Genomic DNA, 25,637 nt, shown 5'->3' with positions numbered 1-25,637 from the left:
CCTCCATATGTATGATTTCATTTATATTAAATGTCCAGAATAGACAAATATATAATGACAATAAAGAGATTAGTAGTTGCCAGAGGCTGGGAGGAGGGGAGAAATAATGAGTGATTGCTGATGGGTGTGGGGTTTCTTTCTGGGGTAATAACAGTGTACTGGAATTCAATAGTGATAATGGATGCACACTGTGAATATACTAAAAGCCACTCACGCTTTAAAAGTGTGGGTTTTATGGTAATTTAAATGATATATCAAGCTATCACCAAAAATATACAATGGGAGTTCAGAAATGCCACCCCAAAGTATGATGCTATGACATGCTGATTACTTTGAACTGATGTCACTTGGGGAACAGCAGATGCAGGCAGAGGCTTTCTCTGAGCTCTGATTATCTGCCTAAAACAGACCAAGGGATCCTCCAAAAGGAACTCAATTGTCATGAATCTCCTCCTCTGGAATCTTATCAACCAGGGACAATTAACTTGGATCACAGGAGGGGAGACCGGAGGTTGACATCATGCCTAGACAGCCACCTCTTCTTCTGAGGACTGCTCCAAGAGAACCTTTATTACTTGAGAGGCTTTTCATTTGCATAACAAGAAACCTTTGTTCACCATACACTTCCACCCCTCATATTCTCATAACAGGTGTCACCACCCCCCACCCAGAAGTCCAAAGTCTCTATTCCCCTCTGTACCTCAGGGTGCTATGTAAGTTTCAATCATCTGACCCTTCTTTGAATCTCACATTTGTGGGGCTTGCATGGGTATGTACATAATTTAAAATGGATTTCCTCTTGTTAATCTATCTTATGTCAATTTAATTCATAGCCCAGCCAAGGAACTTAGAAGAGTAGAGGGAAGTCATTTTTCACTCCCCTACAAGAATATTCTTCTGTAAAGAGGAGCTAGAAATAATTTTTGTTTTAAATTCAACCAAACATAGGGATAATTCTGAAATTTGGAACCAAAAGAATTATAAATACATTACTGGTGAATTTGTGCTTATCTGAAATCTGTACATGTAGCTGTCTTTATGTATCTCTGTATATTGATGTTTTTCTATATATATAATCAGTGAAGTAAGATATCTAGTCATTCATTTACTCACCAAGTAATTGCAGCGGAGTGACAGGGACAGTGGGGGGTGTGGTGGTGGGTCGTCAGAGCATGAGAAATATGCAATAGAATCTAAGAAATCATACCTACCTGGCCTGGCACAGTGGCTCATGACTGTAATCCCAGCACTTTGGGAGGCAGAAGCAGGCGGATCACTTGAGGTCAGGAGTTCCAGACCAGCCTGGCCAACATGGTGAAATCCCATCTCTACTAAAAATACAAAAAATTAGCTGGGCATGATGGCGCGTGCCTGTAATCCCAGCTACTTGGGAGGCTGAGGCAGGAGAATGTCTTGAACCTGGGAGGCAGAGGCTGCAGTGAGCTGAGATTGTACCACTGCACGCCAGCGTGGGCGACAGAGCGAGACTCCGTCTCAAAAAAAAAAAAAAAAAATCACACCTGCCTTCCATGAGCTCATGGTTACTTGAATCTCCATAGGCTATTCAGGAGGGTATGTAATGTAACTCAACAATGCCACAATTACTTAAATTCACTTGGGAGAATTACCTCATTTTGCCCAACTTGTCACTGTGAAAAAAAAGAAAATTTCAGGACCTTCCAAATTTATTATGCCAAAGGGAAAAGTCAAGCCCTGGAAACTGAGTCACGTAACATGGCTGTTTTTCTTCTCTGGTGCATGACTGTTGCTTCCTGATCTTTTTGTTGATGTTGTAAATTAACCAGGCTCTCTATTCTTTATTCAAACCTAGACTAAATGACGTTGGAGATGGAGACTCTTGTGATTGTTACCTCTTTACAACAAAATGTTAAACAACCCCCTTAGAGTGTAATCAGTAGTAGTGAATTAAATCTTCTTTGTATATTAGCCTTATATAGAAAATGCTGGCTGGGAGCTGTGGCTCACACCTGTAATCCCAGCACTTTAGGAGGCCGAGGCAGGCGAATCACGAGGTCAGGAGATCGAGACCATCCTGGGTCTAACATAGTGAAACCCCGTCTCTACTAAAAATACAAAAAAAAAAAAAAAAAAAGAAAAAAAAAATTAGCCAGGCATGGTGGCCGGCACCTGTAGTCCTAGCTATTCGGGGAGGCTGAGGCAGGAGAATGGCATGAACCCGGGAGGCAGAGCTTGCAGTGAGCCGAGATCGTGCCACAGAACTCCAGCCTGGGTGACAGAGGGAGACTCCGTCTCAAAAAAAAAAAAAAAAAAAAAGAAAGAAAGAAAGGAAAGAAAATGCTGTAATATGCTGTAATTCTGTGCAGCACACCTGTGGTTGCCTGCATACACCACCCTCACCTTTCCCTACATCGGGGAGCACTGATCACCATTTTTTCTTTGGTGTCTGTGTTTACCTGATGGCCGCTCTCACACTTTTCACTTGAATAAACTTTTAACTGGATCCTGAGCTGTTTGATTATATTAAATTGACATTTTGATGATCCAGAGACTCTAAGCAGGCCTCCTGAGATCTATGCCTCTTTGCTGACATTCGGAGCTTTGGTGTCTACAGGAGTGGCTTTTGCTCATTCCCACCTCATTGGAACTGGCAGGGGGCTCTGCCAAGGCTCCTCTCAGGTTTTGAATCTCTCTGGCTTTGACTGAGATTCAGACTTTACGCAAGCAATCCAGTTCTATGCTCCACAGAGCTGGAACTGAAGCTCTACTTTAAGATAGAAGTTTTGTTTGCTTGTTTTGCCTTTCACAGATTTATGACGTTCAATTTTCTTTGAAGTTAAGGTTTGTTGAACTACTTGCTAGACTTTGTATGGCCCTTTCTGTCATTCGAATTTGATCAGAGAACAAAATAGGTTCTCTCTCTGAAAACAGAAACTGAATGTTTGTGGCTTTAGGTAAATTTGTGGTTTTAGGCCAGGCCCAATGGCTCACACCTGTAATCACAGCACTTGAGAGGCTGAGGCAGGTGGATCACTTGAAGCCAGGAGTTTGAAACCAGCCTGGCCAACAGCAAAACCCCATCTCTACTAAAAACACAAAAATTAGCCAGGTATGGTGGCATGTGCCTGTAATCCTAGCTACCTGGGAGGCTGAGGCCGGAGAATTGCTTAAACCCGGGATATGGAGGTTGCAGTGAGCCCAAATCATTCCACTGCACTCCAGCCTGGGTAACCAAGTGAGACTATGACTCAAAAAAAAATTTTTTTTTGATTGTGGTCTGAAACTGGACCCAGGTTGGTGACCCAGGTTTTGGAGCTCAGTTAAAATTGACATTTAAGTTTTCTTCTTCAGTGACCAAAAATTCACAAAAGGGTTCATATGAGGACGTAAGTCCCAAATGCAAAAGACCTTGTTCCTCCCAGAAGAAAAGCACCTTAGGTGATTGAGGTCATGTAAGGATGTCAGAGTTCATAGCTTGGGATGTGTAACTATGCTCTAGGGAAATCTCAAAGAAGAATATGCAAGGAAATCTGCCCGGTGGGCACACATAAGGAATTGGGCTACCGGTGCCTTAAACTCCCAGAAATTTCTGGGTTTCGTTGGGACACATACGAGGGGAGAGGTGACTCATGGGTGAAACCTTGAGGAGTAATCACTATTAAGCAGCACACTAGACCCAAAACATCTTTCCCTTTCAATCTTTGGTCAGTTTAAAAGAGGATACAAATTATGGTCAACTGTTCATTTAAAACAAAGTCCTCTTTAAGGGAGGACCCACTTTTAGAAACTCCAGCTAAATTTATGTACAAGACTTATGGTGCCACCTCCTGTCTATATATATATACATATATATATATACATATATACACACACACACCCTACATACACAAATATGGGTGTATGTGTGTCTGTTTTATGAGGCAGGGTCTTGCTCTATCACCCAGGATGGAGTGCAATAGTACAATCTTGGCTTACTGCAACCACCACCTCTGGGGCTCAAGCAATCCTCCCACCTCAGCCTTCCAAGTAGCTGGCACCACACGCACACCCCCATGCTGGGCTAATTTTTTGAGTTTTTGTAGAGACACTCTACGTACTCCTGAGCTCAAGTGATCCTCCTGCCTCAGCCTCCCAAAGTGCTGAGATTGCAGGTGTGAGTCATCGCACCTGCTACCTCCTGTCAGTATTGGGAAAAATGGTCTTATTTGACACAGGAAGATGCTGAATTACAATGGCCAAAGTGGGGTACTTGTGAAATGCCTAAGTTAGTTTGCTCACATGCACAATTAGAAAAAGCCAGCTCTAGAATTAAATAATATAATTTGGAGAGTTATTTCCAATGCTACCCAGAAGCATGCAAAAGCTGCTGTGACAGAGTTCTTTTCCTATAGAAAGCAAATGAAAAGCTCTCTAAAACTTTAATTCAGAAAAGCTGCTGAAACTGCTGCTTCTCCTCCTCCTACTCCCCCTTCTCTCTATCCCTCCTTATCAGAACTACCTTGCCCAGACTGACCTTCTCTTCCTTCTCCTCCCCTTCCACCTGCTCCCACTTTTTTGGCTTCATTTCATGAACATCCAGTATCTGGTAGAGGGAAACCTGCTTTAGTTTATCAACCATGGTCTAAGGTAGAACTTAAAGGCATAGTAAATTATTCCCCGACCCTCACCAGGATCCTATTGGTTTTGCTAGAGAATTTGAATTAAATATCTGAGCTTATGGCCCTGGTTATTCTGATTTATATCAACTAACTCACATGTGACTATCAGAAAGTAAAGCTAAAGATTAGACAGACAAGGCCCATTATAGAACTCTCTTAGAAGGCCAGGTGAGGTGGTTCACTCCTGTAATCCCAGCACTTTGGGAGGCTGAGGTGGGCGTATCATGAGATCAGGAGATCAAGACAATCCTGGCTAACATGGTGAAACGTCTCTACTACAAATACAAAAAAAAATTAGCCGGGTGTGGTGGCGGGCGCCTGTAGTCCCAGGTACTCGGGAGGCTGAGGTAGGAGAATGGCATGAACCCGGGAGGCAGAGGTTGCAGTGAGCCGAGATTGTGCCACTGCACTCCAGTCTGAGCGACAGAGCGAGACTCTGTCTCAAAAAAAAAAAAAAAAAAAAAAAAAAGAAAAAAGAAATCTCTTAGAAGACTTTCATAAATGCTCAGGACTGTAGGCAGACACACAAAACTGCAAAGGCTTTGCTTCAAGCCACTCCTCACTGTTTCAAAGAGTAGTAGACTGTAGTAAAATACAACAAGGTCAACAAAATCCAGATGAGTCAGTAATATCATATTTTGAGGGTTTGAGTAAACTTAAACAATATTTGGGTTTATCTGAAGAAAGCTACGCTAATAATCAAAATGATACCCTTCTCAACTCCAGTTTTATAAATGGGTTAGATGAAGAATTAGCACTAATAGTGAAAAGACAAAACTCTCGCTGGGCCACTTCTCAAACTCATAATTTGGTCAGTCTTGCTGACCAGTTGTCTCATAACTGAAGATGAAACTGAGAAGGAGGCCAAACAAAAGAGCAAGGCTAATAAAATTATGAATTTACAGTGGAAACAAATGTCCACACAATTTGGACCTTCAAAATATCCTTATAAACCCCCAAGTAGACCTAACTATACGCTTTCAATTAATTCAAAAAGCCTGATCACATTAAAAAGAACTGCCAAAAACTAAAAAGGAAAGAACAACAGGTGGAGGCAGAAAATAAAAAAATGGGGGTGCTCCATCGAACTTAAAAGGGCCTTTCCTTTTCTCCTTAATAACACTCTGGGAGAAAAGAAACTCCCCTTACTGATTTCATCCCTCATTCTGTGGAAGCATTGCTAAACTCACAACACACTTAACATTATTCAATGAGTAGACTAGCTTCATAGGAAGTTTCACTTCTTTTAGCTTATCATGTGACCATCTCTGGATGTAATAAGCTAAATATTGCAACTCTTTTTCCTTCACTTTCAGATGAAACACCACATAATTGCATAACTCTAACTGATAAACTTTTTTTCTCCTAGGACTGATCTGCAAGAGACTTTTCTTTCTTAGGCTGATGTTGTTCGGTTTACAGATGGATGTCATTTAAAGGATGAATCTGGAACTTACTGTAAAGGTTTACGCAATAGTGTCTTTAACAGAAGAAATAGAAAGTGCTTACCTTCCAGAAGCCACTTAGATTCACTTCTGTCTTTGTACCACAACTGGGTATTGAAGATGTCATTCACCATATAGAGGTCCTAACCAATTACACACAAAAAGCCCTAAATGACAGCCACATGAATGTCTCATTGTTAAATAATAAAGTTACTCTCTTGAGAAGACTGTATTACAAAATTGTATGGTCTTAGACATACTGCAGCCCAAGGAGGAACCTGTGCTATGACAGAAACTGAATGCTGTGTTTATATCCCAGATGAATCAAATAATGTTACCAAAGTAATGACTGATTTGAAAAACTCTAATAATTAACCTTTCGGATCCAAAACCCTCTCTAAGCTACCAGTTAAGTAGTTGATTTGGATCTTGGGGACCTTGGTGGCAAAAGCTGTCATGTATTTTAGGAATTATCATAGTTTGTGTTTTGTCTTGCCTTTGTCTACAGAGCTGTTATGGTATTTAACTGCAATTGGGTCAACACACAGCTGAGAAAATTAGAACAAAGACTACTCAGATAATTGTTTGTTTGAAGAGGCAGCCATGTAGCCTGAATCAGGTTCCAGAACTACTTTCTCTTGTTGCTTTATAATTCGGACTTGGTCCTTTCCAATTTCCCCTCCTCCTTGGGATGTGACTGCCAGGAAGGAGCCTTCCTAGTGACATGAGGTTTGATCAAATACACGGCCTGAGAATATAATTCTTCTATAATGCTTTCTCCGAAAGCTTTTGAAGAAAAGGGAAAATGTAAAAAGAAAATTTCAGCACCTTCCAAACATATTATGCCAAGGGGAAACGTTAAGCCCTGTAAACTAAATCACAGAACATGGCTGTTTTTCTTCTCTGGTGCATGACTGTTGCTTCCTGATCTTTGTGTTGATGTTATATATTAACCAGATTTTTTATTCTTTATTCAGACTAAATGACGTTGGAGATAGAGACCCTTGTGATTGTTAGTCTCGCTCTGTCGCCCAGGCTCTTTGCAGTGGCCTGATCTCAGCTCACTGCAAGCTCCGCTTCGTTTACGCCATTCTCCTGCCTCAGCCTCCCGAGTAGCTTACAGGCGCCCGCCACCTCGCCCCTAGTTTTTTTTTTTTTTTTTTTTTGTATTTTTAGTAGAACGGGGTTTCACCATGTTAGCCAGGATGGTCGATCTCCTGATTGATCCGCCCGTCTCGGCCTCCCAAAGTGCTGTGTACAGGCTTGAGCCACCGCGCCCCGGCCGTGATTGTTACCTCTTTACAATAGAATATTAAACATCCCCCTTAGAGTATAATCAATAGTAGTGAATTGAATCTTCTGTGTACGTTAGCCTCATCTAGAAAAATGCTGTAATTATGTACAGCACCCCTGTTTTTGGCGATATAAACGACCCTCACCGTTCCCTACATCAGGGAGCACGGATCACCATTCTTTGCTGTCTCTGGTTCCCGGGATAGCCGCCCTCACACTTTGCACTTGAATAAACTCTTTCAATTGGATCCCTGAGCTTTTTAGGCTGACATTAGTTAACTAACAAGATGTTAGTTCTTCAGTCTGTTAATTCTGAGGGGTTGACCAGAGGTCCTGTAAGGTCTCTTCCAACTCTAACATTTCACGATTTCGTGAATTTAAAGACTATGGTTGCCCCTGCATTAACTGGGTTCCAGAGTAAGATAGATAAATTAAGTCATCCAATCGACAAATATTTATTACAGTTCTCTATTGTGTGTAGATGTATCTGTGGAAATAGGAAACTGTATTTTGATGCACTCCTGCCTCCAAATCACAGAACTACAACTCCTTCAGCAGAAATTTTCTAAGCTTCCCGCACCAGCCAGAGACCAAGATTCTGCGGTGCACGCAGCCAAGGGTTGCTATGGAGTCCAACGCGGCCCAAAACGGAAGTGGTCCCTGAAAATTTCCTTCCCAGAAAACTTGCATTTGAAAAACAATGCCATTCCAATTCGCCTTTTCCTAAAGTAAACTCATAAATAGAGACACAACCAAACTTTCGCTCTCAGCACAGAGAACGACGCTCTCCTCCCAAGAGGAACCGCTGCTCTTCCGCGGCAGAAGCTGCACGGAACCAAGAAGCCGCGGGCGCTGGTTCTCCAACGAGCTTTTCTCCCCGACGTACCAGCCTCGCGGCGGGGTTGCCGTGGAGACAGAGCGTCCTGTGTGGATGCGGCGAAACGCTGAGGCCCGGCCTTTGCTGTCTGGAGGGGACTCACAAGACCGACGTCAAGATGGTTAGTGGCTCTGAATAGTGAGGGATTACTTTGAGTAGGTCCTGAGGCTGGCGATTCGAGGTTCCCAGCACACTTCTGTGTAAAGTCTAGGTGTGTCCGCAGAGGGTAATCCCCAGCTCTCCCTGTGTTCCCACGGGGGACAGGGATGCAACTGTAGATACCTCGATGCTTTCTTCCCTCCTGCTTCTCCATTTACCCACATCTAAACCACTCGTGGGATGGGAAGCAGAGGAAGGGAAAGCTGAGATGACAGAAGCTGTGCGAAAGCATCTCTAGCCAGTGAAGATAAAGTTGGGAGTAGCTGTCTGGTCCTTCCTAAGTATTGGGTGATGGCTCTTCTACTAGAATACCTGTTACAAAGCAACTTTGAATAGGCTTCCCTGGGGTTCGTTGTTAAGGATTTGACTTATAACTTTTTTTTTTTTTTTTTTTTTTTGAGACGGAGTCTCGCTCTGTTGCCCAGGCTGGAGTGCAGTGGCGTGATCTCAGCTCACAGCAAACTCCGCCTTCAGGTTCAAGCGTTCTTCTGCCTCAGCCTCCCGAGCAGCTGGGACTACAGGCACCTGCCACCATGCCCGGCTAATTTTTGCATTTTTAGTAGAGACGCGGTGTCACCATGTTGACCAGGCTGGTCTCGAACTCCTGACCTCATGATCCGCCCGCCTTGGCCTCCCAAAGTACTGGGATTACAGGCGTGAGCCACTGTGCCCAGCCTTGACTTTTAAACTATAGAGCTGCCACTCTCAGTTTAAATCTGATAATCAGAATTCGACCATACAGCTGTCTTTGTTTCTTTTACAGATGCTTTCAAGGGCCAAACCTGCTGTAGGCAGAGGCGTACAGCCCACTGACAAAAAAAAGAAGAAAGGTAGGAAGATTCCAAAACTAGAGGAGCTACTTTCAAAAAGAGATTTCACTGGAGCTATTACCCTATTGGAGGTAATGCCCAAAGAACGTTGCTTCTTAGCATGTGAATACCAGACTGTAGATGAATGATTAGGTGAGAATGCTGGTTGCTCTGCTGTTGTAATAGGTGCGTGCATTCTGGGGCTTCCTGTACAAATCCCCTGTAAATCTAGTCTGGCACAGATTCCGGATTCTAAGTTAACTATAAACCTGATAAAAAATGAACTAAAAAACTAAATTTGGCTGGGCGCAATGGCTCACACCTGTAATCCCAGCACTTCGGGAGGCCAGCAGGCGGATCATGAGGTCAAGAGATCAAGACCATCGTGGCCAACATGATGAAACCCCGTCTCTTAAAAATACAAAAATTAACTGGGCATGGTGGCACGCACCTGTCGTCCCAGCTTCTCAGGGGGCTGAGGCTGGAGAATTGCTGGAACCTGGAAGGTGGAGGTTGCAGTGAGCCAAGATCATTGCACTGCACTCCAGCCTGAGTACAAGGCAAGACTCTATCTCAAAAAACAAACAAACAAACAAACAAACAAAAACCTAATTTCTTGAGGGCCACTTTTGAGTATGTCTAGTTTACTAATGGTGATTACAATCTAAAAATGTGAAGGGACATTTAATACAATGTCATTTCACACATTGCTTATCCCAACCCTTGACCAATGTATGATTTTTTTCCTATTATGTGTTCTGAAATTTTGATCAAATTTAAATAATTCTAACATGCTTATGGTTGAAAATATTATAGCCCCAGAAAATATTTCAAATCTCCATGGCAGTAGTTCTCACCTTTTAATATACATTGGAATTACCTAGGGTACTTAATAAGATATTGATTCCTGGGCTCCTGCTGTAGGTCTGCAGTGGTGCTCAGGAATCTGCATTTTCAGGTGAGTAGTCTAAGTGCCTGATGGAGATGGTCCCAGGAGACTGCGCTTTGAAAAACTGCTTTGTGGGAAGCACATGTTACAGGAGGGTGAAGCGTTGCACCAAAGAATGAAGAGTTCTGACAGCATGGTCTGGTTGTGTTGTGCCACAGTCATTTCTCTTTTTTTTTTTCTTTTTTTTTTTTTTTTTTTTTGAGACGGAGTCTCGCTCTGTGCCCAGGCTGGAGTGCAGTGGCCGGATTTCAGCTCACTGCAAGCTCCGCCTCCTGGGTTCACGCCATTCTCCTGCCTCAGCCTCCCAAGTAGCTGGGACTACAGGCGCCCGCCACCACGCCGGCTCATTTTTTGTGTTTTTAGTAGAGATGAGGTTTCACCGTGTTAGCCAGGATGGTCTCGATCTCCTGACCTCGTGATCTGCCCATCTCGGCCTCCCAAAGTGCTGGGATTACAGGCTTGAGCCACCGCGCCCGGCCTAGTCATTTCTCTTAAAATGCTACTCCATCCATATTACTCTGAATCTACTGTTAATAATTGTTATAATTAGGTTTACATGTATTTCTCCATCTTCCATGTATAGTTCACTTTCTTGTTTTTTCTCTTTTTTCTTTTTTTGAGATGGACTTTCACTCTTGTCACCCAGACTAGAGTGCAATGGTGCAATCTCAGCTCACTGCAGCCTGCACCTCCCTGGTTCAAGCAATTCTCCTGCCTCAGCCTCCTGAGTAGCTGGGATTACAGACGCCCGCCACCGCACCCAGCTGATCTTTTGTATTTTTAGTAGAGATAGTGTTTCACCATGTTGGCCAGGCTTGTCTCAAACTGCTGTGCTCAGGTGATCCACCTGCCTCAGCCTCCCAAAGTGCTGGGATTACAGGCGTGAGCCACTGCGCCTGGCCTAGTTCACCTTCTTACTAAGTGCTCTGGTATTGAACATGTTGTTTAGCTTTTTAGGCATCAGCCTTCTCATCTTTGCAGTGGGGGAGTTGGCATGGAGGAACCTTCTAGTTCTGTGAATCAGTGGACTGAGTGCTATATATCTATTTCCGTCAGTCTGTTTCCCTCTTTTTTCTCTAAGACAGTGACCATATTTTCCTTATTGTATAACACCAGGTTGCCCTTATTTTATTTTATTTTTGAGACAGGGTCTCATTCTGTCGCCCAGGCTGGAATGCAGTGGCATGATGGTGGCTCACTGGAGCCTCAACCTCCCAGGGCTCACACGAGTCTTCCACCTCAGCCTCCCAAGTAGCTGAGACTACAGGCATGTGCCACGATGCCTGGCTAATTTTCATTTGATTGGCTATTTGTGTGTGTGTGTAGAGATGGGGGTCTCACCATGTTGCCTAGGCTGGTCTTGAACTCCTGGGCTCAAGGGATGCTCCTGCTTCTGGCCTCCCAAAATGCTGGGACTACAGGGCCAGACTGCCTTTAAGTTGGCAGGGAGGCTCTGCTCTTTGCTTACATTCTTAGGTAGTTAGTTGGAGTACCATGCTGCATGGGAATGGAAACTGCTATGGTTTGGGGTGAGGAAGTCTCATGCGCTTTCCTGTAGCTCCAGGGAATTCAGGGAGACCTCACATGAGAATATCTCCAGAATTAAGGCACTATACTCAAATTCATAGCATTTGGTATGAGGAGGATTTCTAATGTTGTAGAGTTAGCTACAGGAGTAAATTCTTAGTCCAGACAAGAAAGTATCAAAGGGGTGTCTTCATCTTGTAATGACTGAGGCTCCTTAAGTTCTATAGTGATGCTCTGTAAATATGTGTTGGCTCACTATTTGATTTATCACCCTGTAGAGTGAAAAAAAAATCTTATCTTACCGTGGAAATTCAGAATTCTCTGTCAAGATCTCAGTCCTTTCCTCCAAAATAAGGCTTTTCTTTTGTTGGCTGAGGAATTCATAAATATTTGTTCACAATGGACATAAGTGAGGCCAAGTCTTCTGAACATCCTTAACTCTTGTAGACCTGGTAAGCTAGCCTGCTCAAGGGTAATAGAAAGATTTAATGGCTAGTCCTCAGTGAAAGGTTACAACCTATTAGTAAATATATGTGTGTGCTAATGCAATAGGACTGAAGCGGGAGGTTAATGCAGTAGAGCACAGAGGGTGACAACATGAGCTTTGGAGTCAGGCATTTCTTTAAGTCCCTGACAGCACACATACTGGCCATGTGGCCTTGAGTTCATGGTTCAGCCTCTCTAACCTTCAGTTATTTGGCTCTAAATATTTTACATAATTCTCTTCCTTATATATCACCCAGAATTGTTAGGCAACTCAAATGCTTTCTGGAGTATAATATCAGTTAATACAGAAAGACAAATGTGAAATATTTGAAAATATAAATTTCTGTGACAATTAGAAGATACTTGTCCTGTAGGCATAGGTTTAATTAAACCTCATATTGTCATGCTTCTAATACTTAAGATTGCCTGTTGTTTGTTAGTAACCCAACATAGCATTTTTTTTTAAACAGAGAGTTTACTATTCAAATTTTCATGCTTTTTAAATACATTTTTAACCTGAAGTTCAAACGTCATGTTGGAGAAGAAGAAGAGGATACTAATTTGTGGATTGGATATTGTGCCTTTCACCTGGGTGACTACAAGAGAGCTCTGGAGGTTAGTGTAAAAAAATTTTTTTCCAAACAGAACTGTGTTTAAAATGTTATTAAACTTTATATTATAATAATACATGTTCATGGTAAAATTCAAACAATGCAGAAGGAAACAAAAATAAGTTATCTGTTTGCATTCCTCAATTATACTTGTTAATGAAGGCAACCACTGACTGTTTAAAAATTTATGGCTTCAGTAATCATCTATATGTTAATATGTTCTATTACAGTAGTTTCCCCTTGTCTATGGTTTTGCTTCCCGAGGTCAATCTGAGTTACCCGAGGTCAACTTCAGTCTAAAAATAGATGAGGACAGTATAATAAGATATTTTCAGAGAGAGAGAGAGAGAGCAAAAGAGACCACATCCTCATAACTTTTATTACCATATGTTGTTATAGTTCTATTATCCATTATTGGTGTTAATCTCTTATTGTGCCTAACTTATAAATTAAACTTTATCATAGGTGTGTATGTATAGGAAAAAAACATAGTATATATAGGATTCAGTACTATCCGAGATTTCAGGCATCTACTAGGGATCTTTAAACTTATCCCCTGTGGGTAAAGGAGGGCTACTGTATATGTACATGTATCTTGTGTACTTTGTACTTTTACATGCATACTAATGAGATTGTACAACATATTGGTATTAGCATTTATTAAGTAAATCTTCAGAACAGGAAAATTAAGCCATTATGATAAAAACTTTCATGAGTCTTCTCTCAAGAGAATTTCGCTTTTCCTTTGCTTGGTTATTTTTAGACATAGGAACGATTATATTTATATTTCTACAAGTAGAATTGTTTTGGGGAAATTGTTTTTCTTGGTCATTGTAAATCCTACCCATCTACCTACCCATCTATAATAGTTAATCAGTGGGATTATGGATTGATTTACTTTCTTTTTTTTTTTTTTTTTTTTTGAGACGGAGTCTTGCTCTGTCGCCCAGGCTGGAGTGCAGTGGCACGATCTTGGCTCACTGCAAGCTCTGCCTCCTGGGTTCAAGCGATTCCCCTGCTTCATACCACCACCGCCACCCTCCCACCCCCGGGGAAGCTGGGACTACAGGTGTGCGCCACCACGCCCGGCTAATTTTTTTGTGAGTTTTAGTAGAGATGGGGTTTCACCATGTTGTCCAGGATGGTCTCAATCTCCTAACCTCGTGATCTGCCTGCCTCGGTCTCCCAAAGTTCTGGGATTACAGGCGTGAGCCACCGCTCCCAGCCACATTTCCTGCATATTCTCATTCTCAAGATGTAATCTAAGCAAATTTGAAGAACCCCCGTAACTAAAATGAAAATATTCGAGGACAGGTAATGAGGAGGCGAAATGAAGAACAAAGGAACAAAGTTGGTGAAGGGAAAGGGAAGATGTGAAAAGGACAGAATAGAGGCTGGCAGTATTTGTAAAAGGCATAGGAGGATAGAAAGAACAACCCACATGTAGTAAGAAAATGAAATAAAGGCACCTGGGAAAGACTGATAAAAAGTGAGAGTATATGGAAAATGTCGTTGACAAAGTGAGTCTCAGAGAGTATTCTTGGCAGGAAAAACAAAACTTTTTTTTTTTTTTTTTTTTTTTTTTTGAGACGGAGTCTCGCTCTGTCACCCAGGCTGGAGTGCTGTGGCCGGATCTCAGCTCACTGCAAGCTCCGCCTCCCGGGTTCCCGCCAGTCTCCTGCCTCAGCCTCCCGAGTAGCCGGGACTACAGGCGCCCGCCACCTCGCCCGGCTAGTTTTTTTTTTTGTATTTTTTAGTAGAGACGGGGTTTCACCGTGTTAGCCAGGATGGTCTCGATCTCCTGACCCCGTGATCCGCCCGTCTCGGCCTCCCAAAGTGCTGGGATTACAGGCTTGAGCCACCGCGCCCGGCGTGAAAAACAAAACATTTTAAAAATATGAAGCCTCCCTCGATGCCAAAAAAGCCAGAAAGCAATTAGAATGAAATGAAACTTGTCGTGTATTAAAGCCATGAGATTTTAAGTTAACTGAACATGTGAATTTCTTAAAGGGTATCTTGTATGTCTTTTTTAGTTGGCAGAAATAAAATGTTTCAGTTGCTTTTTGTTTCTATTGTTTGTTTGTCCCTATCAGTATTAATTGGGGGACAAAACCCACAAGTATAAGATTATATGGACAACAGCCCTGCAGATGTAGGATTGAGCTTTAGCTTCAGCATTTAACCTTTTCAGGTATAGAATAATTGCAGAACATGTAGGATTCCCTAAATGTGAAGTTACTTAATCTCAGTATGAAATCCTATTCCATTATGGAAGAATGGCCCATCAATTGCTTTGCTGCCAAAACAAGATCACTGCTTACTATGTATTTCAGGAATACGAAAATGCTACAAAAGAGGAAAATTGTAATTCTGAAGTCTGGGTGAACCTAGCTTGCACCTACTTCTTTCTTGGGATGTATAAACAAGCTGAAGCAGCTGGATTTAAAGGTAAAGGGGCTCTTATATCTGATATTCTTCATTCATAGTGAAGAGTCGTTTTGAAGATTTTAAAACTTAATGTATTCCTTTTTCTCTTGAGAAAAAAAAATTGATATTAGAAAGCTAAAAAAATAGCTTTAGTCCTCAAAGAATATTGGATTTGAGTAACGATGTTTAAAGAGAGTTAGTGCTACACCCCACCAGGCTACAGCCAAAAAGCAGAAGGACAAAAGAAGAAAAAGGGCCAGGTGTCTTTCTTAGGCCCTATCACAGGAGGATGGGCATGCTGTTAGTGGTAGTTAGGTATAGTTTTGTTCAGGCTCTTATGGCTGTGAACTTTATGGCTGCTTTTCCTGTTTCTTTTTTTTTTTTTTTTTTTTTTTTTTGAGATGGAGTCTCGCTCTGTCGCCCAGGCTGGAATGCAGTGGCCGGATCTCAGCTCACTGCAAGCTCAGCCTCCCGGGTTTACTCCATTCTCCTGCCTCAGCCTCCCGAGTAGCTGGAACTACAGGCGCCCGCCACCTCGCCCGGCTAGTTTTTTTGTATTTTTTAGTAGAGACGGGGTTTCACCATGTTAGCCAGGATGGTCTGGATCTCCTGACCTTGTGATCCACCTGTCTCGGTCTCCCAAAGTGCTGGGATTACAGGCTTGAGCCACCGCGCACGGCCCTGCTTTTCCTGTTTCTAAGTGAGAAACCCAGAAATTTCAGTTTGAAGAATCCAGAAATCATCCCTTCTGCTTTCTTACATACGATATTCATCTCAGGACAATTGTACTCAAATTTGAAAATAAGAATAAAAGGGAAGCATGGTAGAAAAAGTTAAAGATGGCTGGGCGCAGTGGCTTACGCCTGTAATCCCAGCACTTTGGGAGGCCAAGGCGGGCAGATCACCTGAGGTCGGGAGTTCGAGACCAGCCTGATCAACATGGAGAAACCCCATCTCTACTAAAAATACAAAATTAACCAGGTGTGGTGACGCATGCCTGTAATCCCAGCTACTCGGGAGGCTGAGGCAGGAGAATCGCTTGAACCCAGGAGGCAGAGGTTGCAGTGAGCCAAGATCGAGCCATTGCACTCCAGCCTGGGCAACAAGAGTGAAACTCCATCTCAAAAAAAAAAAAAAAAGTTAATTAAAGGATGAACCAAATTAAGTTCAAGGAAATGCAGAGAAAGTGGGCACTGTAATGTCTAATAGGGAAGAATGTATTCGAGGTAGAATTAATTTATACATACAAAGAATTTTAGCCCAAATTCATGGCAGACATGGAACTTGAAGACTTTTTTTTTTTTAAATACTTTAAGTTCTAGGGTACATGTGCAGAACGTGCAGGTTTGTTACATATGTATACATGTGCCATGTTGGTGTGCTGCACCCATTAACTCGTCATTTACATTAGGTATATCTCCTAATGCTATCCTTCGCCCTCCCTTTTTTTTTTTTAAAGACATGGTCTCACTATGTTGCCCAAGCTGGAGTACAGTGGCTATTCATAGGTGTGCACATAGCATGCTATAGCTTCAAACTCCTGGGTTCAAGCCATCCTCCAGCCCCAGCCTCCTGAGTAGCTGAGACTGCAGACAATGCCCGCCACCACGCCCAGCAAAGCCTTTCTTGATTTGTACCCAAATTATTTCATATGTACCAATGTAGTTTTTCCTAATTTAGTTATTAGGTCCTTTATGTTACTTACTTAATCTCATATTTCTAGGCTTTATCTGTGCTAAGAACAGTGTTAGACACATATAAGGTGATCATGGTAGCTATCTCTATTTCCATATAATTTTTTCTTTTTTTCTTTCTTATACATTGAAGCATGACTTTTTCTGTAAAAGAGATAGAATCGGATATCCAGAATCAGAAAGTTTTCCAAGAGTGCAAAGGAGATTTGGAACTTAAAAGCCGTTAACATTTTTGCTTGACTGCCTGTTTCAGTATGGCACATAATTATGCTAGAAAATCTGTAGAATAGAGACTGGGCTAGTATTTAGGAAAATATGGCAGTATAATTGTGGAAAAGGAGATATCAGAAGGAAATAACAAAGAATACTGGGACTAAGAGGTGAATGAGAGTGGATTCATGCACACATTGAGATGACCATGGGGGTCTATTACCACTGTTTGGTTTGGTATATGAACACAGAGGTGGGCTGTTACTATAACCATGCATGTGGAGTGTTGTGTTGTGGATCACTGTAATAGGATCAGGTAGAACAACCAGTGGAGAAGAGCAGAATCTTAGCACATTTCTCTTCTAGTTCTTGATGCTGTTTCTGCTACTGCAGGTGGAGACCAGACTCAAACAATATGTATTCTTTTTTTTTTTTTTTTTTGAGATGGAGTCTCACTCTGTTGCCCAGGCTGGAGTGCAGTGGCGTGATCTCGGCTCACTGCAAGCTCCGCCTCCTGGGTTCACGCCATTCTTCTGCCTCAGCCTCCCGAGCAGCTGGGACTACAGGCGCCCCGCACCACGCCTGGCTAGTTTTTTGTATTTTTTAGTAGAGATGGGGTTTCACCGTGTTAGCCAGGATGGTCTCGATTTCCTGGCCTCATGATCCGACCGCCTCTGCCTCCCACAGTTCTGGGATTACAGGCGTGAGCCACCGCGCCCGGCCAACAGTATGTATTCCAGCAGAGATATATTAGGATCAGATAAATAAGGATTTGGGAAGATTCATCCGAGTCTCATTTCATTCCTACAAGGGACTGCTAGACTATTGAATTCTTTAATAAGCAGCTTGGATTTTTTTTTCAGCTTCAAAAAGCCGACTCCAAAACCGCCTCCTCTTCCACTTGGCTCACAAGGTATTTATGTTCTCATTTCACATTTTTTTTGTTTTAAAAATATTTTTATTTTTCTTCCTTCTTGTTACTAACACTAGTGAGAGATAATTAATTAGAAATTCTTGTTAATAGTTTTCTAGAACAAGTGGAATATAACTGTTAATTGTATAGGATATTCTCCTCTATCAATGTTCTTTACCCTCTGAATTTATTCAGAGATGTTAGGTTTTATTTCTCCTTAAGCAACAGTCATATAAGAAGTTTAGACTGGGCATGGTCGCTCACGCCTGTAATCCCAGCACTTTGGGAGGCTGAAGTGGGTGGATCACCTGAAGTCAGGAGTTCGAGACCAGCTTGGCCAACATGGTGAAACTGTGAGTCTACTAAAAATACAAAAAAAATTAGTCGGGCTTGGTGGTGCACTCCTTTAATACCAGCTACTGAGGAGTCTGAGGCAGGAGAATCAGCTGAACCCAGGAGGCAGGGGTTGCAGTGAGCCTAGATCGTGTCACTGCACTCCAGCCTGGGCAACAGAGTGAGACTCTGTCTCAGAATAAAAAAGAAGTTTAATTTGTGTCAACTATCCTATTATCTCTTAGGAAACAGACTCAGAGTCACCTTGTCCTGACTCCTAGAAATAAATATACACTTTTCAGAATTGCTGTATGGTAATGATTTTGATAATGATAAAATAATTTTTTAAATAATATTTTTTCAAATTTTAAATTTTAAATAATTGTTTAATTTATTAAAAAAATTGTTTTATAGCATTCCACCAAATGCATCATATGTGCCTTTATTTATTCACTGTTTCCTAGTTATTTGACTTTTAGATTATTTATAATTTTAAAAATTTATAAAAATGTCATTCTGAACATCCCAGAAATGGACATACCTATTGGGTATGAGCAACTTTAAAACTTTTAATTGATATTGCTAAGTTGTTTTTTTTTTTTTTTTGAGACGGAGTCTCGCTCTGTAGCCCAGGCTGGAGTGCAGTGGCCGGATCTCAGCTCACTGCAAGCTCCGCCTCCCAGGTTCACGCCATTCTCCAGCCTCAGCCTCCCGAGTAGCTGGGACTACAGGCGCTGCCACCTCGCCCGGCTATTTTTTGTATTTCTTAGTAGAGACGGGGTTTCACCGTGTTAGCCAGGATGGTCTCGATCTCCTGACCTCGTGATCCGCCCATCTCGGCCTCCCAAAGTGCTGGGATTACAGGCTTGAGCCACCGCGCCCCGCCTTTATTGCTAAGTTGTTTTACAGAAAGTTTAATCATCCACAGGCATTATATGAAAATAATTATTTTTGGTACATTTAGAAATTCCACATCACAATTGTCACTTTGTCTCTTTCTCTTTTTAGTTTTGCTTTACATGTTTTTCAGACTGTCATTAAGTGCACACAAACTTAGAATTGCTAGTAGACTGTCTAGCAATAGTGTCTTCCTAGTAGACTGAAACATATATTATCATGCTCTCATCTCTAAAAGATTTCTCTTTGTCATATTTGTAAGCTATACTAGCTCTTTTGGTAGCATTTGCCTATTATATCTCTCATCTATTCTTTTACTTTCTACCTTTCCATGTCCTTAAATTTAAGGTGACTCTTATAAACAGCATATAAATGAGTTTTGTGGGTTTTATTTATTTATTTATTTATTTTTTTTTTTTTTTTTTCCTCAGCCTCTGGAGTAGCTGGGACTACAGGCGCCCGCCACCTCGCCCGGCTAGTTTTTTGTATTTTTTAGTAGAGACGGGGTTTCACCGGGTTAGCCAGGATGGTCTCGATCTCCCGACCTTGTGATCCGCCCGTCTCGGCCTCCCAAAGTGCTGGGATTACAGGCTTGAGCCACCGCGCCCGGCCTGAGTTTTGTGGGTTTTAAAATCCAGTTAAAATCTTTATTTAAAAAAAACCTCAGTATATAATCCATTTACTTAATGTATTTACAAATACGGTTAGCTTCCTAACTACCATTCTGTTATTAGTTCTCTGTTTGCCCAGCTGGTCCACGTGGTCTGTGTTCCTTTTTCTCTCCTTTCTTGTCTTTTTTTGGATTGATTTTTAAAACTATATATTTCTCCTCAATTGGCTTGCCAGTTATATACGTTCTTTTTTTTTTTTTTTTTTTTTTTTTTTGAGACGGAGTCTCGCTCTGTCACATTCTTAACATTATTTTAGCAGTTACCATGTGTCTTTTGCATACTAAAAAGTTTGATATTAATTAGTACTTTTACCAATTTCTAGAAAATTAAAGGACCTTAGATCATTTAAACTCATTTACTCTCCATCTTATGTACAAATTTGAAATATATTTTAAGTGTCTATATGTTTCTAATCCCATAAGACTGTTTTATTACTGTTTTATGCAGTAAATATTCATTTATACTTAGCCATATTTATCCTTTCCATTGCTCTTCATTTCTTCTTGCATGTTTGTGCTCCTATCTAAAATCATTTTCTATTTGAGGAATTTCCTTTAATATTTCCTTTAGTGGTGATGAATTCTCTCAGTTTTTGTCTAAACACATTTTTATTTGACTGTCTTTTTTAAAGCATTTTTTTCTCAGTGTAGAGTTCTAGGTAGGTAATTATTTTTGCTTAGCGTTTTGAAGATGTTGCTTTATTGCTTCCTAGGACCTTGTCTCTACTGAGACGTTAGCCATCAGTCTTATTGCTGCTCCTGTGAAGATGTTTTTTTCTGATCATGTTTAAGATGTATACGTTGGTTTTTGTTACTGGCACTTTTCCTATAATATTCCCAGATATGGTTTTCTTTGTATTACACTACATCAGGTTCATAGCGCTTGCTCGAGGTTTTTTCTTTTTTTAATTAAAAAAAATCCTTGGTCATTATTACTTCAAATTTTGCTTCTACTCTATACTCTTCTTTCCTTTTAGGCTCCCAGTAACATGTAGGTATGTAGACCTTTAATTTGTATCACATGTAAACACTCTGTCACATTTTCTATATATTTCCTGCAGAAATTTATTTTACTAATCATCATTCTTCAGCTGTCTAATCAGCTATTCTATTTATCTATTTCATTCTTAATTTCAGTTATTGTCTTATTTTTAGAAATCACATTTTATTACTTTTTAAATTTCTAATTTCCAGTTAAAATTTCCTAATTTTTAATTTAATTTCTTAAACATATTAATAACAGTTATTTTTAAAATCCATGTCTAGTAATTCCTATAGTGTATCTCTGGACAGCTGTTTCTTGGTTTTCAGTCAAATGTTCTTATCTCCTGATTTGCTTGGCAATATTGTGTTTAATGCTGGCTATTGTATATTAAAATATAGAGAGATAATTTGAGTATCTGGATGATTTTGTCTTCTTCCAGAAAGGATTTAGAATTTACTTTTACTTCTGGCAAGCACATAGAAAAGGGGCAAATCAACTGATACCTGTCAGAGATTACAACGATTTAAAGCTGGTCTATTTCTATTTTACCTCTGTTTCTAGGGTAGCTTTCCAGGGGTCCCAACTGATAACCTGGTGGGCTCCAATCTCTATTTTTTTTTTTGTCCATTAAGCCTATAAGACTTCTTGAAGCTCTGCTTAGTTTTCAGCAACTCAGTCACCAATTGAGAATTGGTAGGTACCATTAGAGAAAAATGGTACTAAATATCAGAATCACTCTTTGCACTTTTGTTCTGCTTGGGATCTTGGTATCTGAAGTCTTCACTCACTTGGTAGCTCTATGAACCCTTCACACAGATTTTTTTGTTGTTGTTTTTTTGAGACAAGATTTCACTCCCAGTCACCCAGGCTGGAGTGCAATGGCGCCATCTCAGCTTACTATAACCTCTGCCTCCCAGGCTCGAGCAATCCTTGTGCCTCAGCCTCCCAAGTAATTGAGATTACAAGTGTGCACCACCATGCCCAGCGAATTTTTGTAGAGACAGGGTTTCACCATGTTGCCCAGGCTGGTCTCACATACCTGAGCTCAAGTGATCTGCTCGCCTCAGCCTCTCCGAGTGCTGGGATTACAGGCATGAGCCACTGCCCCAGCCCCTCTTACATAGATTTTTCAGTAGTTTTTAAGATTTTCTAGATGTTCTTGGTGGGAGCACTGCCTACTACAAGCTTCTCTAATATTATTTAGTAGTGAAAGTCTTTGATTGAATTTAAAGAAATATATTTTACTGTGTTTTTCTTCTGATTACAAAAATAATACATGTTTATCATAGTACTTTTAGGAAATAACAAAATACACACAAAAATCAAGATTTCCTGTAAGACTGCCACTTAAAGCTAACACTGTAATGTTTTACTCTCTTTTCTTCCAGTCTATAAAAAATTTGTATTTTTATGTGTGTGTATATATATGTATATTTATATTGCCAAATTTGGATCATAGTATATATTGTTTTATAACCAGGCTTTTCACCTAAAAGTGTATCATAAACATTTTTCCATGTAACTAGATAGTCTACAGAAGACAATTCTTTACAAAATTTTTAAGCTAATAAGTCATTCTCTGTATCAGGCAGTGAGCAATCTACATATTAAGGGTCACTGTCAAAAATATATCTGTTCTGCCCCATATATAAGCAAAAGGCAACTAATATTTGCAGCAGCCATCTAACAAAATAAGCATTACAAGGTTAGAATTCTGACAGTCTCAAACAACAACAATGTATGGTAACTGAAGAAAGGATGAAAAAATGTTGAGCAGGAAATTAAAAATTGAATTCACTAAGTTACATGATGAGAAGTACATTTTGATTCCCTATTGTCTACCAAGTAGAATGAGATATGAAAGAACAGATTGGCTGGGCACAGTGGCTCATGCCTGTAATCCCAGCACTTTGGAAGGCCAAGGCGGGTCGATCACAAGGTCAGGAGTTCAAGACTAGCCTGGCCAACATGGTGAAACCCCATCTGTATTAAAGATACAAAAACTTAGCCAGGCGTGGTGGCATGCACCTGTAATCCCAGGGACTTGGGAGGCTGAGGCTGGAGAATTGCTTGAACCCAGGAGGCAGAGGTTTCAGTGAGCCGAGATTGTGCCATTGTACTCCAGCCTGGGGGACAGGGCAAGAATCCATCTCAAAAAAAAAAAAAAAAAAAAAAGAAAGAAAGAAAGAACAGATTAAAAATGTTACCAGGTATTAGTAAAGAGACTAGACAGAAAATAAAAGGAAAGGGAGAAAATATAAAGAAAAGATAAGGGGAGGGGTCAAATAATATTAACTGTAACCTAAGGGCTTTCCACTGTGGTTGTCAAGCTATGCCTCCCAAGGCTATTTGCATTCTTTCTTTGCAGAGGAAATGAAATAGAAGACAAGGAACCTAAGGGAAATAGGAAGAAGAGAGAGACACAATGGCTAAAGAAGAGTTAAAATCTCTATCACTTAGATATTGATTTCTCTAGCAACACTAATGTGAATCTTTACATGTCTTTTCCACTCTCACAATTTTAGTTTAATGATGAGAAAAAATTGATGAGCTTTCATCAAAATCTTCAGGATGTCACAGAAGATCAACTCAGTTTGGCCTCAATCCACTATATGCGATCTCACTACCAAGAAGCTATTGATATATATAAGCGAATACTGCTAGATAACAGGTCTGTGTCCTTTTATGCTTACTCTACATTTTTTTCATTTTTTTTAGTTTCTTCTGTAACTAGTTTGAGAATCTAGTGTCCTCTGGATCTAGTACCACCATGCGTTCAAATCTGTTTAGTTGATAATTTGGTGAGATTAAGAATTAGATATTGTCTAAATCAGGCTTTCTCTACCTTTTTTTGCGTTGTCACCCTTCTAAAAGACTCTTCCCCCAACTGCCCTCCCATGAAATTTTAATATACTGATATATGTATATTAATATATATCCATGTATGTACTATATGTATAACAGTGCTTTACATATTAAATGAATATGAGTTTTTTCATCCTCTGATAAGAACCAATTTTTCCCCTTTGGGGGTGATATTGATATTACCCCTGTTGAAATGTATGGTCTAGATGTATCAGACTTAGTGTTATAGTTACATTGTAGGTAACTTGCTGACAAAATTAGATACAAACCATTTTTTTTTTTGAGACGGAGTCTCACTCTGTCGCCCAGGCTGGAGTGCAGTGGCCGGATCTCAGCTCACTGCAAGCTCCGCCTCCCGGGTTTACGCCATTCTCCTGCCTCAGCCTCCCGAGTAGCTGGGACTACAGGTGCCCGCCACCTCGCCCGGCTAGTTTTTTTTTTTGTATTTTTTAGTGGAGACGGGGTTTCACCATGTTAGCCAGGATGGTCTCGATCTCCTGACCTCGTGATCCGCCCGTCTCGGCCTCCCAAAGTGCTGGGATTACAGGCTTGAGCCACCGCGCCCGGCCCCAAACCATTGTTAAGAATTTACATTCCAACTTTATCACTAAACACTTGGCCTCTCTCTCCCTTCCCAAAAATATCTCATCCCCCTTCCTTCCATCCTCTTTTGCATTACCTCCTACCTGCTTCCATTTCCAGCCATCAAGCCTACGTGTCTTGTCTGTTGGTCTTCTGTGTGGAGTGTACTTGTGTTTATGTTCAATTATCACATATATTAGTTTTTCAATATGAACAGCATGAACTTTCCCTTTCTTCTCTAGTTGTCATCCTTCACTCTACTTATATCGAAACACCCAAATATTGCAATGCAAAAAGAAAATAATTATACTGATTATATCTTACCCTCTTTCTTCCTAAGGCAGATTCATGAACTGTCCTCTTCGCCTTGTCTATTTGAGCTTTGTAATTTGACATTTCTGTGAAGTAGACTTAAATGGTTAACCCTAATTATTTCATCTAATAGGGAATACCTTGCCCTCAATGTTTACGTGGCCCTCTGCTACTATAAGTTGGATTACTATGATGTGTCTCAAGAAGTTTTGGCTGTTTACCTTCAGCAAATTCCTGATAGTACCATCGCACTCAATCTTAAAGCCTGTAATCATTTTCGCCTTTACAACGGCAGAGCAGCTGAGGTATTGATGAAAGTGTGTTTTTAATGTACTTCATTCCAATTTGAATTACTTTATACTTTCCAAGTTATTCATGAAACTCTGCTATCTTTAAGTCTTGATTACTATCCCTTTGTCATTGCCAGTGTGATTCTATAAGAACATAATTATATGTTTATCAGGTACTCTAAAAAGAATGTTGACTTCTGAATTCTCTGTGTTATGTCCATTAAATTGTAGATGATTTTACCGAGATGCCTTACATTTAAAACCAAATGTTTATGTTTAAAACCAAATGCTTCTGGCCGGGCACTGTGCCTCATGCCTGTAATCTCAGCACTTTGGGAGGCCGAGGCAGGCAGATCACTTGAGGCCAGGAGTTTGAGACCAGCCTAGCCAACATGGCCCCATCTCTACTAAAAATACAAAAAATTAGCCGGGTGTGGTGGCGCATGCCTGTAATCCCAGCTACTCGGGGGGTGGGAGGTGGGCAGAAGTTGCAGCAAGCCGAGATTGAGCCACTGCACTCCAGCCTAGGTGACAGAGTGAGACTCTGTCTCAAAAAAAAACCAAAAAACAAAAAACAAATGCTTCAGCTTCTTCCTCTAAAATATGTGTGTGGCTCTGCGATTGAATGTCACCAACATACATCCAGTAAACCACGTTAGAAACCTG

General features: G+C 40.9%; 1 protein-coding gene across 1 annotated transcript in view; it reads left to right on the top strand.

The window, feature by feature from the left end:
• Nucleotides 1-8,262: 8,262 nt before the first annotated feature.
• IFT56 (intraflagellar transport 56) overlaps nt 8,263-25,637 on the top strand; it is a 66,467-nt gene continuing 49,092 nt past the window's right edge. The window contains exons 1-7 of the mRNA XM_050784995.1: nt 8,263-8,373; nt 9,175-9,312; nt 12,705-12,797; nt 15,127-15,241; nt 17,988-18,037; nt 23,448-23,593; nt 24,815-24,986. Coding sequence (XP_050640952.1) covers nt 8,371-8,373; nt 9,175-9,312; nt 12,705-12,797; nt 15,127-15,241; nt 17,988-18,037; nt 23,448-23,593; nt 24,815-24,986 — 717 coding nt within the window. The 5' untranslated portion in view covers nt 8,263-8,370. The remainder of the gene's footprint in view (nt 8,374-9,174; nt 9,313-12,704; nt 12,798-15,126; nt 15,242-17,987; nt 18,038-23,447; nt 23,594-24,814; nt 24,987-25,637) is intronic.

Source organism: Macaca thibetana, chromosome 3, assembly GCF_024542745.1.
Source record: "Macaca thibetana thibetana isolate TM-01 chromosome 3, ASM2454274v1, whole genome shotgun sequence".
In the NCBI taxonomy this organism is placed as follows: domain Eukaryota; kingdom Metazoa; phylum Chordata; class Mammalia; order Primates; family Cercopithecidae; genus Macaca; species Macaca thibetana.
This window is presented reverse-complemented; position numbering and strand designations above follow the sequence as displayed.